Below are 18605 nucleotides of genomic sequence, written 5' to 3' on the forward strand. Positions count from 1 at the left end.
CCTCAATCTCTGTCATTACCTCCCGACTCCTTTATCTGCGCTCTGAAAATATGCTCCACTGACTTCCGTCGATAATCACGGACATTCCTCTCGGAACTGCCCGACCATATCGATGCCTCCCGGCCCATCTGCTGGACAGAATGTCCCGGCATACACTGCGGGTCCGCCGTCACAGCGCAGCGGAAGCATGGCAGCTAAAATATAGAAAGTGACAATAGTTGGCCAAATTGCAACAGTTGTTTTAAACTGATAAACATTATTGGTGTCTTATTAATTAATTAATTAATATTATTATTATAATTATGTATGTTATTATACGATTATATTATTGTTAATATTATTATTATTAGTAGTAGTATTAGTAGTATTAATATTATACAGTTGCTATATGCGCATCAATATGAAACTGTGTGTCCATATGGACCGAGTGTTTGTTAAATAAAGTCCTATTGGCCACAGTGAAAAAAAAGGAAATATACACTGCACACACATGCACACACTCGCACACACTTCACAGGTTTTCTGTTGTGTGTAGACACAGGGAAGGCTGCAGAAATTAGATCACACACACCAGCGCTCACACACACACACACACACACACACACACACACACACACACACACACACACACACACACACACACACACACGACCTAGGCTAACCAATGCACTAATCGCCTGCCCCGGGCATAGGAGGAGCTTGGTGCTTAAGTAGGCTGCCAATCAGTCAGTCAGCTCCACATCCAGAAGCTCCCGCGGCCAGATACACGCATCACTCCGCACTCGAGGTGCCAAACTGCGGCTCTGACACAACTCCGGGTCGGTGGAAGTGGGGAAGCTTGACAGTTTCTAAAAGGGGGACTCTGGTGATTTAGACACCCCCTTCATCCTCTACTTCTTCCTGGGGATTGCTACTTTCTCTTCTCCTTTTTTTTTTTTTTTTTCTTCTATTGCTGCCCTCCTCTTGACTTTGGCTTCTTCTTTTTTTTTTTTTTTTTAGGAGAGATTTACAGTATCCGCGCTTTTTCTTCTTTTTCTTCGACTGCTGCTCCTTCTTCTTCCGGACATGTCTTTCCCTCAGCTGGGGTACCCCCAGTTCCTCAGCGCCTCCCACGAGGTGTACGGGGGCGAGCGGCCGGCCTCTGCCCGGGAAGGAGGCACTGAAGGCGGCTTGAGCTCGTCCGCTACCGCCGCGGCTGTCGGCTCCATGCTGGGGATGTACGGAAGCCCGTGGGCGGCTCACAACTACAGTGCCTTTCTGCCGTACAGCGGAGCCGCAGACCTCGCCCTCATCTCCCAGATGGTGAGAGAGAGAGTTGTGTACTTGTTCTGCAGCAGCAAGCAGCAGCTCAGGTGTTGACAGTGCCATCGCTTCTTCTTCTTTTTGTTGTTGTTGTTGTTGCTGTTGTTGTCTTGACTGAGTTTTGGTTCATCGCAAACGAATGTGCTATATTGCAATAGTGTGTTGTTTTTACGATGTGTAAATATAGATCATTCTGGGATATTTGTGGCTTAACTATCGTTAATAAATACAATTTATTTGGAGTCCAAACCGCCCATGTGTCAGATAACATTTCATTATGTGTATGCTTAAATGTTTAATATATGTATGCAGCTTCTGAATGGTGAATTAATAAATCATCCCCCATGAGAGAACTCGTCTTTTAGGTTAAAATGAAATATCGTAATTGTCAGGTTAGATTTTTTTGGGAGGTATAAATTATGAATATTTGAAGGAAAAATCTAATTTAGACGTAATATATAGACGGCGTTTATTATTTAGAAGAGAAAAAACACAATTAATTATTCATAATTGAACGCCCTGTTTAGAGAGCGTTTGGTAATTAATTATCTTCCTTCTTTGTTTATTCAATCGAAATAATGATTTAAATGTTAAGATGTAATTATTAAAATAAAAAAGGCATCAACTTCAGAACAAAAAAATGATTGGCAAAATCATAATTGTTTTTGGTAATTTCCTTAATTCACTATACTTATCTGATTTATCATTTTCTGCTTATTGTTGCTGTCAAACTGACAGGATGTTGAAACTTTTTCCAAACTTTTTTTTTTTTGCTGCACAAAGAAAAAACAACAACATTGGAATATAATATTTTTGTTCTCTGAACTTGGTGAGGAAATGATTTCCAAGACGAGACCAGTCGCTCAACAAGTTGTCCCCCCCTCCCCCCTCCCCATCCTCTCCCCCCATCCATCACACTGCAGGGCTCCCAGTACGAGCTGAAGGACAGCCCGGGCTCCCACCCCGCCTCTCTGCCGGTCCACGCCGCTCAAGGCTTCTACCCGTACGGCCAGTACCCGTACGGGGACCCGTCGAGGGCCAAGACGGCCACGCGGGAGACCACCAGCACCCTGAAGGCCTGGCTGCAGGAGCACCAGAAGAACCCGTACCCCACCAAGGGAGAGAAGATCATGCTGGCCATCATCACCCGGATGACACTCACACAGGTGGGCAGTGCGTAACGCGTCACGCTGTGTGTTAGTGAGGACAACACATGTGTGTGCTGGTTTAGAAAGAAAAGAAAAGGTATCCCGTGGGAGCGATGGATAATGTAATTGTTGCATTATTAAATATGATAATCCCGCTGTGTGACTGACAGATAGCCCACTTAAATGAAGTCACACTTCCTCCCCGAGAGAAAGAGAGAGAGACAAGTCTCCTGATATTTCTGATTTCAAAGCTCCTTTAATGATAACGAAGAATTATGAGGAATAATAACGAGGGTTTTTACATATTTAATCATTTCCTATTTCTAGTTCGCAGCCCTCGTGTTTTCAAAAGGAACCGGGATTTTTATTCCGATTTATACGTCGTGAAAAAAAATAATAAAACACATAAACGGTTCTCCTCTCCTCTCAAGGTGTCCACGTGGTTCGCGAACGCGCGCAGACGCCTCAAGAAGGAGAACAAGGTCACCTGGGGCCGCAGCGCCGAGGACCGGGACGGCCGCATCTTCAGCAGCGACAACGAGGACGACGTCAAGAACGGCAGCGACGACGAAGAGGAGGAGGAGGAGATCGATTTGGAAACTGTCGATATCGAGAGGCCCGAGGAGGGGGAGCAGCAGCCCGGAGCCGGGGAGCAGCCGGGCTCCGGGAAGGGAGAGGGCGAAGGACGGGAGGGAGAGGCTGAGGGAGAGGGAGAGGAAGAGGAGGGGGAGGCCGGCCTGGCCGACCGAGAGCAGGCCTCGGAGCCGAAGAGCTCCGAGAGCAGCAGGACGCTTTCCGTGGAGGCCCTGCGGGGCGTGGAGGCGGCGCTTTCCCTCAACAGATCGCCGGTTGTTGTCAAACTCGCAGTGGATCGTTCCCCCAGCAGACAGGAGTGCCAGAGGCCGCCGCAGAGCAAACCCAAAATCTGGTCCCTGGCTGAGACCGCCACGGCCCCGGACAGCGCTCACAGAGCTTCCGCCGCGGCCCACGCGCACACGCACCACCACCACCACCAACACCACCAACAGCAGCAGCAGCAGCAGCAGCAGCAGCACCCGGCTTTGGCCTCCGCCGGCCACCCGGCCTTGCTCCCGGGTCATGGGATTTACACATGCCAGATTGGCAAACTGCACAACTGGGCCAACGCGGCTTTTCTGAACGCCAACTCTCTTTTGAACATGCGCTCGCTCCTCGGAGGGGCGCCGGCCGGACACCTGCCGCTCCACGGCGCGGTGCCGGTGGCGCGTCACGACGCACGGACGACGACGGCGGCGGCGGCGGCGGCGGGGCCCGAAGCCTCGGGGACGGAGGAGGACAGCGACGTGGAGTCGTCGGGGAGCTTCAGTCCAAAAAGAGATGGTAATGGACGGAGTTAGATTGCGCAACCCATGTGTAAAATAATATGTTTGCTGAATGAGCTTGAGTGTTTTTACGCATGCGTCAAACAAGAACCGACCCAACACAAATAATGATCTAAACGACAGAACAATTTACAATTTTGATGATAATTCTAACTCGTAAAGTTTTATTTATTTTTTTGGCGTGTTTTTAAATTTTTTTTACAGACGAGGAGAGCGACCACAGGCCCGATTCCCGGAAGTCCCCATTCCAGCTGATCACCGACAGGTAAATAGCCTTAATGCATTTGAAATCAATTTGGCACTGCGACATTATCCACCTCCATTCCTCCCCACGTGTCCTCTCTCCACTAAATGAAGCTTAAGGCAGAGGTAAACACTGCTGCACCTGACTGAGCCCGGCTCATAAATCATGTGATCGAGTCCTCCACTTTAACGCCTCGTCAGGCAGCAGTAATATATCCTGCTCCCACACACACACACACACACACACACACACACACACGCACACACACACACACACACACACACACACACCCTAAATTAAAGCCACCTATGTCATTTAAATAATCGGCCGCCATTTATTCACGCCCCCCTCAGTGAATGTAGCTAATGTATGTCAAAGGAAACGCTGATAGCAACATCAGGGAGGTAGTGGAGGGTGAAAAGACATAAAGCAATTTAGTGGTTTCCAGCATTTGCATAAATAGAGTTTAATATTGTTTTAGATGGCATTTAAAAACAACTCATAGTATTAGAGCGGCTGTATTTGTGACACATGCATGTTCGTCCCACTTGTTTCACCTCTGACCTCTATACACTTTCTCCCTCATCTCTCTCTCTCCAGACCTCACCACGGGACAGCGCCACAGCGAGTTGTGACAACGACATTATGAGAAGACAAAGAGAAAGGAATAATTTTATTTAACAGAGAACAGTTTGATGACGGCTATTTTTGTTTTGTTTTGTTTGGACAGTGCGACCTGTCATAGTGTTACCGTTCAGCGTCTACCTGCTAAAGAGATGGTTGTTTTTGTCACAGATTTGCTTGTATCTCTCTTTTATGTCCTCTGTTTCTTCTTCGCCTCTCTTCTGTTGTGAATGGAAAACCTTTAAAAATTGTAAATACAGGATATGAATTTGTCTTTAAAGAATATATTTTTTTGGGAACTAAATAAATGTCATTATAGTCATTTATTATTGGAGTTTTCTTCCCTGGTTAGAAATTGTTGGCGTTCTGTCTAAAAATGTGGAGTAAATGAGGGACGTAAACCTCTTAAAACCAGAGACCAACTCCTCATGTTCAGAAGATGTTTATCTCACGTTTTAAGATTGATTGAGATCTATAAAATGTGAACTCATAGTCTATTAATTTATCTGCCAGATATCAGTTTTAATGTACACATTAGAGGGCTTTCGCTCAATTTCATTCCTCTCTAAGAAGATGAGTCACAGAGGACATCCTACATCGACATGAATATACAATAATACACATACAATATGATTGATTTCCTCCTGTTTCATGATGATCACAGTGTGACCGCCTCCTCATTGACCCCCTTCGTGGCCGCGTCCCGTTTGTCTCACGCTCTCCTCGCCAACTCAAACCGAGCAGAGTCGGGGCCCTTTTAGCGAAAGAAAAGTCTCGCCCTCGTCGAAAACCTGCACTCCCGCCAAAACCCGGAGACTTATGCCAGCGCCTTGGAAGCCACTGCAAACGCTGCGGAAATTGAAAATTGAAGATTTCCAGGACCTTATGAACCCGCGCCTGTGCTTTCAGCCCAGACCTCCTTGCTTTAATGTTGGATTATACCCCCTCAGTGCCACCACTGCCGCCTCTGAAATATGGATCAGACGGCAGGAAAGGCCAGCAGCCAGTATGGGGGCGGCAGCTCAGGGCGGGGGGTGGATGGGAGGGGAGTTGGGGATGTGTGTGTGTGTGTGTGTGTGTGTGTGTGTGTGTGTGTGTGTGTGTGTGTCACTCTGAGCCATCCTTGACGTTCACAGGCCCAAAGACATCAGGGTAAAGGGGGAGAGGGAGAGAGAGAGAGGGCGGTGGGGGGTCTCGGGGCTGTTAATAGTGAGTGTTTCTAAAAGCGGTGGTCCTACACACATGCTTGGATTAGCAGCGGGTCATGCATGCCACATGCTTTTGAGTCCCCTGGCCTCCCGAGGGGCCTGCAGCCTCAGGTTCAGGTGCACACGCACACCTATTTGAGATTTAATTGCATGTTTAAAAACTCGCTATATGCAGATGAGACTTGGAATCTTTTCAAAGTTGCATATGAAGCGACTTGCTTCAGGTAGCTGCAGTTTGAAAGTCAAACGCTGAAAGTCAACTTAATGTCAAGTGGCTTTTGGCCTCTTAGAAGAAGTCAAGAGCTGCAGATGTTCAGTGTTTGGATTAGATTAGTGAAATGGTTAGATTTAGGTCGGGGCGGGTTAACAAAGGCGTTACAAATAAGTGACATATAGTGCAATGTGCTCCTCGTCCAGCTCGTTGACATAGTGAAATGAACGGGCACTTTGCTCCTTTACTTTATTATAATTTGCATTACTATAATGCAGCTGTGTTGAGACAGATGGGCTGTCAGTGGAGTGCACATTTAAATGGTGATTATGTGCCGGAGTGACACACGCTGACACCGTCAGAGCCACCAGGTTCACGGACCTGCAGATTAACTCAATGCTGCCACCTCACTCTCAGGAAGAGCAAAGCAGAATCTTCACTTGATGGAGCAGAAACGTGTCGCTGTGTCTGCGTCCACGCTCAGCAGCACAGCGGCTTTCTGCAGGGCCGACCTCTCAAACCCCAACAGTGCAACACATTGCGAGACATCCATCGCGGTGTACTTCACGCAGCGGACAAACACAGACATTTGCATGATTCTAAAAAACATGTGTCTCAAATTTGAGAGAAATATGAGTGATGTTAAATCATGATGGATTATTCGGAAAGGGCTTGGTCAAATAGCTGAAAACTGCTACTGAAATGTCGACCTATTGGAGACACAGTATGCGGGTTTTAAGGGACGGAAACAACTGACTATTTGATTCTATTCCCACTATTTCTAAAATTCGACTAATTGATACGGACTATAATTCTCACTTGATGCCGACTTTATTATGCATTTAGTTTACCTTCATTAGTACAATGTTGCACGTATCAGGAAACAGAAGCTTGTGAGGAAAATGTACTCGACAAACGACGCTCTAAACCTAAAACTAAACATCATTTTTACACTTTTTGCACAGGTGAAACAAAAGGAATACAAAGCTTTAATCAGTGAGCTTTAGAAGAGCTAGGAAATGGGATGTTTAAAAAAAAACATTCAGTACCAACCCCTCAAACACCGGCGCTTGGTCAGTGCACCTCTGCGTCTGAAGTAAACCCACCTGCTCGTCACGAGAAGCTCAAAGCGACGGCCGTGGTTTAAAGAGAGAGAAGGTCCACGCGGGGCCGCGGAGGTCAGACACTCACAGGACTCTCACCCAGCAGACCTCGGTCCTCATCGTGTGAGAAAGTAAACCTTGAGGTTTGGTCACATCAGTCAGTTAAGTTCAGGTCAAACGCTCTTTTCCCAAACCTAACTCAGCGGGTTTTGTTGCCTGAATCGACCTTCCTCTGAAGACAGAAGTTTATTTGGAAAAAATACACTGTAAACGAAAGGAAACTGAACGCCGTCCCCAGAGGGTTATTTTAGCGTCATAGTTTGAAGTTTATGGCCACGGACCAAACGCCTGTAGTCTGTTTGACGAGTTGGGAGTGAGAATATGTTGGTTTGCCGTTGTGGCTTCTGGCTGTAGCTTCACATTTACTGCCCTCAATCATCGGATTTAACTCAGCAAGAAAACAAATAAGCGTATGTATATTTATATATATATATATATATATATATATATATATATATATATATATATATATATATATATATATATATTATAAAATGCCGATATGTGTCAGGCAGACCTGTGTACGAGAAATAATAAGAGTTCTTGACTTTTTTGACTGTTTGACTGACTGTCTTTTTTTTGTCTTAATTCATCCAGCCGTCCATCCTTTCACTGAGAGAGAAAACAAGAAATGGAAAGAGCTAACTCGAGTCTAAAGAGCGCAAATGAGAGAGCGAGAGAGAGAGAGCGGGAGAGAGATGATGCAGTGAGAGCTGTCATTGATGTGAGAACAGCATGGAGGGAAGCCAGACACTTGAGGCCATTTTCACTTCCTCTGCCAACTCTGACAGACTGCCATCAGCACCGCTGAGGAGGATATCAGCCGCTCTCTCTCTCTCTCTTATACACACTTCACTTTTTCCACACTTCATCCCAGCCAGATCACGCTACTGTTCTTCCAAGTACCCAAACAATATGTTATTCTTTTCAAAGTTGGATATCAGTGAGCTTAGCATGATGGGGCTGAAAATGACATCAAATGGCCGTTTAATCAGTTACACAGCGTGTCCAAAACATGTTTCCTTATGAAAGGAGCGGGAAAAAAGTGAGCAGATCCAAAAATATGATTAGTGCCTTTCTGGCGGCTGCCGCCGGAAACTTCTTCTTCCGAGTTTCAAAGTTTACGCTTCATGTTGGTTGTTTGTCCCCCAAGCTGCACCAAAACTTTTTCAAAAAAACTAAATAGAGCGGGTACACACTGTAAAAAAAAAAAAAAAAAAAAGACTGCGAGAGCAGGAAGAACAGCCACAGCTCACTTGTGAGTTTTTAGAGTCCTACCAGCCCCTCAAACTCTCATGTGAATGGAGTCTTCATTGGCGCTTTGGTATTCTGATATAGGCCCTTTGGTGAGTTCTAATCCCTATTAAAGAGGTAGATTATGGAAGGGATTTGTCTTTGATTTGCCTGTCCCACTGCTCTTTTCTGTCCGCGACTCGCCCTCTCTCTCTATATATACCCTTCCCTCGTTCTTTTTCTCTCCGCTCCTCTGTCTGTCTTGATGGGATGGTCCGGGGATTGAACAATGATTGCCTCCATGTGTCCCCCCCCCCCCGCCCCCCTCCCTCGCACTCCCATCCTCAGCCACCCTCCTGTGATTAAGGCCACATGTGTTGAGGGCCCCCGGTCGCCTGAATGGATTTGTTAAAGGCCCCCAGTGGATGAGAGAGGCCCGGGCCCCGTAGCCTGGCCCTCGTGTGCAGATCTATCCCCTTTTGGAAGGCTCTCTGCATGGGGGTGAGCTCCCTGCCGGTCCTCCCCTCCCCTCCCACCGCGGCGCTCGCCCCCTCCTGCTCTTCTCCGCTCCTCCGCCATGCAGAGATAATCAGGCTTATGTAAAGACGACGTGCTCTTTTGACAGTCATCAGCTCATCAGTGATCCAATCAAGCCCAAATCCGCCATTGTTCGCCCCCTCAAAGTGTCTCAAATCCGCTTGTGCAGGAGAGAGGGGCTGCGCTCTTTATCCTGCCAATCACTCCTGACATTCCTGCCCCTGTTGCCATGGCCCGGGGTCAGAGGTTGGGAAAACAGAGAGCATGAGCTGACTCGGGGAGAATGGCGCGGCGCTAAAGGAGGGACTCGCCGCGCAACGGCCTCATTGGTCAGCCAACGCAGGGGGTAAATGTAGACAAGTTAGGGCTGTATAGCCCCACTGAGAAGGCCAGTCGGACAGAAAGAAACGTGGGGCAGAGGAGGAGAGGGAAGGAGGGGACGATGGGGGAGAGAAAGGGCCACGGGAAGAGAAAGAGGGCGAGAGGTGTGTGTGTGTGTGTGTGTGTGTGTGTGTGTGTGTGTGTGTGTGGAGAAAGGAGGAAAAAGAGAGCGAGGGAGGGCACAGTGTTTGATTGCCAAACAGGCTTTGCGGAGCTTGACCCCGAAGGGCTCGGAGAAGAAAAGGCCCGACACACAGTTAAAGAAATAATGAACAAGCGAGTTCATATTTCTGGAATTTCGAATGGATTTTTTTCTTCACTTAAAAATGTGGCAATTAATATTCCTGCTGGCCAGAACAACACGTCAATTAATATTTTACCGCTGGTGGCGAAAGCACAAAACCCGCCAACGACGAAATAACAAAGCGTTTGATCCATGTGTGTGTGCACGTTTGCGGAGTTTTAATTTGAAATGGAAATGTACCTCCCAACGCAACGCAGCTAATACGTGTCATTGCAGGATAAACGGGGCACTGGGTTAAATCTGTTGTAATGTTGTCAAAAGAATAATTTTCTGTACCCCAATGTATACGTAAGTGAGCAAATGTTTAGCCCGGACAAGATATCATAGGGAATTTACGCCATTCACTGTCTCTCCATAGGGATTAGTGGAATTAAGCGTTTACACAAAAGCAAAGTATCAAAACTCATGAGTAATTCAACAAGCGCCACAATTCCCGAGTTTACCCGGTGCTGCTTCTTAGCCTGCGTTTATTGTGGCGCTGCAGCTGCGGGTATATCGTTACAGACAAACAGCAAACACCGTCAGCGCTTTTAAAAAGGAGACAAATTTAATATACAGGGAAAATACACACAACACATGCTATGAAAGGGTGGGAGTGATAAGTCTCCTCTCTTGTTGCCTGCCCTATTCATGGCAATAATCTGAGGGAAGAAGCAGATTAGGACAGAGGGAGGAGGGTTGGCGGTCCGACCGTTCGCATCGCTGGCTCCTTTCAGCCATTTTGAAACAATGTTTATCCACTGGTTTGTTATACCGGAGCAACTTAGCTTAGCGAGAGTCCTGAGGGGGCCGAGGACTACGCTGCGTCTTTGTTCAGCATCCATTGAGACACGCTGGCGTATTAGAGCGGGGCGGAGAAGCTGCACAAAATTAATTCATATGTGATCTCAGCGATTTTCCGTAATTTGTGCCTCCCCGTTTGGGAAATACCTGGGAAATGTTGCGGGGAATGTGCTCGTCCTGCGGGTTTCATACGGCCGACGTCTGCACGAGAGCACGAGAACCTGCCCTCGGCTCGACTTTATTCACAAGAATATTGACTTTGTGCCGTTTGGACTGCAGATAACCTCTGTTTCTATCAATGTTTTTTTGTTTATTATTTAACCAGCGCAGGGAGATTTTTTATCAATCTTTATAAAAATGTGTCCATAACGAAATGTGTCTTCGCTAATCATGTATCAAATGACAATGTGTGACCATGTGAGCTCCCTTCGGCTGAACAGAGTTTCACAACTTCTTTGTTTTCGCTCTCTTCCACAGCAGCGGGCAGTTGTTTTCAATGAACAAGCTAAAAACAACAACTGAGGACACGAGGAGATTGTTGCTCCTTAGCTGCTGGATTACTAAACAACTTGATGCAAACTAGTTCCACATATCAACTACTTAAAGCCGTGATATGTCAGTGTTGTGTTCTCAACTTGTTTGCGCTGCCCCCAAGTGGCCAAGAAAATATATCAGTTTTTGCACGTTTAAAGAAGACAAAAGACAGAAACACTACAATCATGAAACAAGTCGACTGACTCCAGAAAGCTCTTGAAATTAATTGATCATATTGTACTGAAAAAGGTTGAATTGTTTTATTCACTTATTTGACGGGATCCAACCTTGAAACATCACTGCTCGTATAAAAGAAATCTATGTACGGAAATTCATGGTAGCGGCTAATTAGCAAATGTTAGCACGCTTAATAGTAATAACATGGAAAACACCTCACCTGCTGAACATCAGCATGTTAGCATTGCGCTACAAGTCCTCCAAATTATGTGACAAAATAGGTCATTCGTGTATACATTCACATGAAATACTTTCCCCGCATGTTCAAGACAACATTGTTTCCTGATCTCAGATCAGTAACAGCAGAACATCATAACGCTCACAGCCTCACTTAACCCCATGGCATCGCTGGAAAAGACGCGCGATTTATTTTTGGTGAACTATTTCTAAATGATCATAACCAGTATACGTTTTGTAGTTAGTTTTATCTGCAGCTAACAGATTATTACTGCTTCAGGAAAGTTGCAGTTCATTTGCATACATTGCGTACATTATTAATAGACAGAACACATGAGGAAACGTGCGTCTGCGTCGGTCTCGTTCGCGATGACTGACAGAGGCCCCTCCCCCCCTGATAGTGTGTGATGATTTAAATTAGGACCCATGGAAAACATTTGATCTATATTCTATTTCATCTATTAAACCTGCGGAGGCTTTTGACTCGCGTCCCCCAGGACCTTCAATACATTGGTATTTAAAACTATTACTGAAAGAAGAACAAAACAGACAACAATGATATGAGGATATTAGCGGCATTTGATTGACAGATTCATGAAAAATGTAAATGTTAGCATAAAGGGCCTTTGAGATATGAGTACAAGTTTACCTCTGGGGTTAGTGGGGTTGCAGTTGGTTAAATAAAACTAGTAAATATTAGCAACCTGTTCCCTTTTTTTCCTTTTTTTTAATGCCACATTATAAAATCATGAAAATAATCGGCTGATTGATTGCAGAAAGTTCTGGATGCAAATTGATTTTTATATTAGAGGCGGTTAGAAATGATCTCACCGTACCGGATAATACAAAAAATATACTGTATAATTAAAAAAAAGACAAATGACGTTTCCTTACTGAGAGATAAGGATGCGCATGACGAGATGAGAGGAGCTTTGTCGGTGTACAGTAACCCAGGAGCCTCCCTCTGCTGTCTTTCACTCAGCTGATAATGATAGATGACTCACGGGTCACATATCTTCACAGTGTAATTACACATGAGTCGCAAGCACGCACACACACACACACACACACACACACACACACACACACACACAAACTACAAACTATCATTCTGCGCACACAGTTGCAGAGTAATGTGAGTCCTCATTCATCTGCCCAAGTCGTTTAGGGTAATAGAGCTTAATGGAGTATATTAACCCTGTCCAGCTTGCGCCCCCCATACACCCCCCTCTATAATGTGTGTGTGTGTGTGTGTGTGTGTGTGTGTGTGTGTGTGTGTGTTCATGCAAGTGCACAGGGAAAAGGAGAAACCTGCCAACTGTTTATCTGTAAGGGACACACACACAATCTCTCGCTCATACACACACCAAGACACACACACACACACGCACACACACACTCACACGCACACACACACACACACACTGGGGCAGCAGAGATCTGGTTTCCCACTGTCACAGATGCTTACCCGCCTCTCCATTAGTGATGTGATTGGAGTGGACATAGAAAACCAGCAGCTTCGTTCCCACCGGGGCAATCTGAGGAAATTATTGCCCCCCCGCTCCTCTCCGGGGAATGTCAGCGCTGCGGCGAGAAGCACTTAGTCGACTGCTATCACATGCGACTCTGAGTTTCCGAGCGTTTGCCGTGGATTAACACTTTTTGTGAAATAAAGCGTGTGATGATATGTGATCAGTCACGGCACACAGCGAGAGGCACTAGATGTGGAATCAGGAGATCAGAACACTCGGCTGGCGACGTGACAGAGAAGATGATCACTGGAGGATGAAGATTGATACAATAGGGAAGAGCCTCGGTATGTTTTTATGCGTGGTTCAGGGAGACAATGCTTTTGTGATCCATAAAGAGCGTTGAAGCGCTTAATCTAGGCTGTCTGCTGCAGGAATGTGACATATATGCTGACGCCAGTAGACAACATTGAAACACAAGGTGGGACGGTGGGACGGACGCTGCTGGTGGCCGACAGTCCTGGGAGGTCCCACTCGGAGATGTAACATGACAATCACACTCCAGCGTCTGCGAGCAAGACAAGCCGGCCTGCTGCACCGTCTCCGGTCGCTCACAAAACCGCGGTGCGACCTTTTCACCCCGCTGCAAGTGGAGCCCACCGCGCCCTCAGGCGAACACCGGCAGCAATGAGGGTGCAGTTCCCTGAACCACCAGAGGATGGCAGCTGAGGTCTAAGCAGTGGCGCCGGAGTGGTCATGTGAAACACACGGATGAGGGTCTTCCCCGTCTAACCAGCTGAAGGGGGACCCTGTGTAAGGATATGAGGGTAAAGGTGGACACCAGTTTTCTAGGCTTTTTTTAAAATATTGACTTTGTAGTGTTTACTCATTTAAATTATTTATTGACAAAATAAAAATGATTCTTGGTTATCTTTGGTCTTGTATGACTCAATCTGTATGTTCTTTTGGGCCCTTTACATACTTCACTTTGTTCACTTTATCACCTTGATACTCTATAACTTTACCTCAAGTACATTTCCTCATCGTAATCTTATTGACACCAGATTCCAAACTGTGTAAAAATGCTCTTTTGCTTTAGTCAAAAAAAACAACAACAATACTTTGTTTCAGGCTAAAGTCAAGCCTCCAGAATTCTACATGTAAAAGTACATCAACATACACTTAGAGAATCATAACGGTCAGAAAATTAAACACATTTCTTTTGTCTGAGTTTCATAAACACAGCTAGAACATGTTAGAGATAATGCAAATTAATTTGCTCCGTATCTGTGATTTGTTCCCCTCATTAAAACACAACTAAAGACCGAACCGTGTTTTGTAGAAGCTAATTGAGCCCAACATCACACATGTCACTAAATAAGATGACATAGTGAACAATTTGTACGTGAACAATGTGTTTATGCATAGACCAAAATGGACATCAAATCAGAAATATGAACAATTCTTTGTGGTTAATGTGGTTAATTTATTTTGTTGCCCTTTTTCAATGTGCAAGCGTATTTTAAAGGGTCACCCTTTAAATGCCTGCTCTACATTTTTGCTAAAGCTCATTTTATCGTAATGGTCTACTCTTGTTTTGAGATTTTGGGTTTTAATAATAATATTATTAGTACAAAGCGTAGATCACTCATTTTTTCTCCTCTTTTTCACACGTCTGTATTAGGAGATTACAAAAGAAGTAAGAAGCTCAAAACAAGTTTAAAAGTGATGATATGTCAACGTATGTGTTCATAACTTGTTTACACTGCCCCCAAGTGGCCAGTTATTGCAGGTTTTAAAATAAAAAACTAAAAAATGACTTTGCAGTTCTCATTATTTTACTGCATGGCAGTGGGGTTTGTAAGAACCCAAACCAAAATGACACAGAAACACAAACAACAGATAAGTGAGTTTCAGGAGCAGAAATATAGGAGGAGGAAGGAATATAAGAAAAATAATTGCACAGAAATCAAGGCAGACGAAGAGAATATGAAGACAAACTAACAGATATCAGTTATCGGGCAGAAGATCAGTGGGAGAGTTAAGATAGGTTAAAAGTGTTTGTCGAAGGCTCTATCGGTCCCCGCGGACTGAGGCTTGAAGAGCTGAATAATGTATGTCCGCTCCCGGAGTAATGAAGTGGAAGTAACAGGGAGGAATACGGCTGGCCTCCCAGGGCTCAACACAAACTGTACACACTCTTAAGAGCTGCCTGTAGCCTAAACCTTTCTCCTCCTCTGCCTCTGTTTGCCTCCGTCCACTCCTTCCCCAACGCACACACACTCTCACACACGCATGTGTGTGTGTGCGCGAGCGTGCGGCGCTGCACAGCGGCTAAGAGGGTTAGCTTGTCTCTGTTCCCGTATCCTACATCTTTGATGAGGAAGACCGGGACATTTATAGTGTCCCATTCAGAGTTCAGCGGCTCCGGATCCTCGCTTCAGACGAGGAACCGAGGCTCCAGCGGACGGCATGGCTGCTGCTCGGCGGTCACTCGGTGTGTGTGTGTGTGTGTGTGTGTTGTCGGCCTTGTTTGTGTATCGGATCGAGCCCCAGGTTTGCACTTGTACTCCGGGTTGGTGCTATCGTGCTGAACAAGAGGCGGCCGCCTCTGTAGGCCGTGTCATGTGGTGAAGAGAAGGGGGAAAAAAGGTCTTTTTTCTTTCCTCATGATCCATTCATCGCCTGTTGTCTTCTTCCTCTCTGAATATTCCTCCTCTTTCTCAGCAGAGGCTTGAAAGAAAAAAAAAAGGTGGTGAAAAAGCAGTTGCCTCGTGTTACCCCTGCGTTCTTGCGTCTGATGGTTGAGGAACGCTCGCATGGGAACGGCTTCCCTCCCCACATTGTGTGACTTCACTTCAGAACACCTTAAAAGCCCTTTCAGACAGAACGCCACAATGCAACCCCCCCTCGCACACACACACACACACACACACACACACACACACACACACACACACACACACTCTGAAACACATTATTTCAAATAGCTTGTGCTGCACCGTGGCAGGTCTTTGTGCCGCCCACCGAGTGGGCGGCCATGTTTGTTTTTGGTGATGGGAGATGGAGCTCCAGTATGAGGCGGAGAGCTCTGGCCTTGTTGGGAACCCGGCACCACAAAGCTGGAAACCCAGACCGACTGGGCCCACTGGAGGTAACGGGAGAACCAGAACCAGGCTGGACTGTCAGAGCCTGCTGCCGTTGAATAAGGAGTTTTCTACAGGGAGTCTGGCGCTCAGAGACACTACCACCTTCGCCCACAGGGACCGCCAAACTCAACTCAAAATGAACGTCCTCGAAGTAGCTCTAAGATAGCTAAAAGTAATAAAGTGTCAGAAGGAAGATCCCATAGCATCTGTAAGACCTCAATAACTTTATTGTCTTTTCTGTTGTCGATTTTAAAAGATAATGTTAAAGAAAATTTTTGACATTTTAAGAAATACTTTTAATGGCTTTTTTTGGGGTCAAGAGTAAAGTGAGAAGATTGGTGCCGGACTTGTCCTAGTTCATATCAGGCTATGAGCACAAAGACTGGAGGACACTGAAACTTTAACAGGAAGCTCTGAGGTTTGCCAGGAAGTCACTGAGAACCAAGAAATACCCCTTGGAGCTATCCTTCATTTTGATATATTCCACTTGGTGGGAAAATTACAGGTGTGCCAGCAAACTGAAGGCAAAATGGCCGCGAAAATACCAATCGCTAGCAGTGACATCTAAATAATAACTAATATTGACAATAATGCAACGACTTCAGCTCATTCAAAAGGACGTTTACACATTTTGACCCACTGCTCCAAACAGGCTGGTCCCCTGTTTCTACCCTGTATGCTAAGCTAAGCTAACCGACCGCTGCCAGATACGACAGTGAAGGAGAAAGTGCATAGGCCGAGCTTATTTCCTCCAACCCATGAATTTCTTCGCGACCAGTCGACGACGCATGAAACCGTTTCCTCTCCGCTCTGATTAAGATCAACTGAACAAACAAAAGTCATGTTTTCTCTGCGGCGGATAGAAGCGCTCTCACTTCAACGTGTCCCCCGTCAGCACTCACCACCGAGCCACGTTTCAAGGTGAAATAGCTCAAACCGGGACGAAAGGCTCAAAAAGCATCTACATGTTAAACAGCGATTAAAATTGCATAGATTTCAGACTTTAAGGTGGAAAATATTCAAATGCGGCGCAGTGTGATTGAAGGAACTTGTGATTGGAGTTGTTTGGCTCCCTCTTCCAAACACTCTGTGTGGCGCCCGGCCCTCCTCCTCCTCTCACATTAACATGCTTCTATCATTAACCCCCACGCACCGCATCAGAGCCGTGGCCCGACGCGGGAAGGAGAGGAGGAGAATGTGTTCTCTTTCCCCTTTTTGTTTTTTCCTTTTCTTTTCTCGAGGAGCATTTTTTGAAATGAATGATTGATGTTCGGGGAGCCAGATCAGAAAGATATAATCACGGTCTAACGAACGCAGAGCCTTAAGAAATATATACTGGAGGAATGTCATAAATTTATAAACACGCCATATATTAATATAGAAGTAGTGCATTGAATATTCAAATGGGGGGGAAATAACATAATATATGCACCCTCTGTATGCAATGCATGCAAGAAGGTAACAAAAGCGTGGCTGCGTATGCAATGCATGCACCCAGGAAGAAGGTACCAAAACCCCGGGCCTCCTCGAGCTCACGAGTCCTTTTCTTCCCAACGTGAACGAGGAAACCGAGATTAAACACAGTCGTGTTCGTTGTCAGCGGCTAAACAAATTGCCATTCGGTGTGAGTGACATGTGTTTTCGTGGGAAGCCGCGCAACGCCGGCGCGGCGGAGATAACTTCATTTCCAATCTTTGAGCACAGATGAGGGAGCGACGGTTAGCCCGTGTTCGCTTTATGAGCACCTTTTCACGGGACAAATGGAATGTCAATCAAGCGCCGGTACACAGATGCCGTCTCCCCTGTGGCGGCCGCGGTGCTTTCTGGTGATGCAGCTCTGTTGTTCCAGCAGTACTCTGGGTGCACTGGGAATATTTTGTCCTTTTACCCCTCCGCATCCCATCGCTCCATTTCAGAGCCCCTTGACAATTTGCGATTTCTTTCTGCTCCCCAAGTTTGCCTTTTCCAGGCTCGCCGTCTTCTCCACATTCATGTCCTCTTGTTGGGTTTCTCACACGTAAAGTTTTTTTTTTATCCCCCTGTCCTCATCACCCCTCCCCCCACCCATAACTTCCCATTTTGACTCTCCCCTGCATGCAGTTCAGCCATCGAAAAGGGACCGCACAAATAGCATTAGCTCAGGGAGATGGGAGGATTCTTATATGTCATTTTTATTGAAAAGAAAGCATTAACATTATCAACAATTGTTTTGGAACCTCCCCTTGACCTAGAAAAAAACAACACATAATATTCTCCCCCTCAAAGGTCTTAAAATAACATATTTACAAAGAGCTGCTGAGTGAACTGGGAACAAGCAGCAGGTCTTCCCCAAACAGGAGGATTTCATCTTCTATTAACATAATTAATCAGGGAAGACAAAGAATAATGTAGAAGTCAAACGTTCACTGCGAGGGTGTTTCATTTGTTCTCTGCAAAAGTAACTATTACAAACAAAATGTATACGTTTAGTGACTGAAGCATTATTTCACTTGTCATGACGCAGCGCTCACAGCGCTTGCTTACAAAGTTAGAGCCCTAAA

At 45.9% G+C, this 18605-nt stretch overlaps 1 protein-coding gene across 1 annotated transcript; it reads left to right on the top strand.

The window, feature by feature from the left end:
* The first annotated feature begins 754 nt into the window (after positions 1-754).
* On the top strand, positions 755-4967 carry irx1b (iroquois homeobox 1b). The gene is made up of 5 exons (XM_068575838.1): positions 755-1302; positions 2226-2468; positions 2882-3809; positions 4016-4076; positions 4656-4967. Exons 1-5 carry the CDS (start codon positions 1066-1068, stop codon positions 4702-4704), a joined length of 1518 nt encoding a protein of 505 aa, XP_068431939.1. The 5' UTR covers positions 755-1065; the 3' UTR covers positions 4705-4967.
* Positions 4968-18605: the final 13638 nt, after the last annotated feature.

The sequence above is a fragment of the Clinocottus analis genome, unplaced genomic scaffold (assembly GCF_023055335.1).
Source record: "Clinocottus analis isolate CAN_PGR_092001 unplaced genomic scaffold, fCliAna1.0.p SCAF_14, whole genome shotgun sequence".
NCBI lineage: Eukaryota > Metazoa > Chordata > Actinopteri > Perciformes > Cottidae > Clinocottus > Clinocottus analis.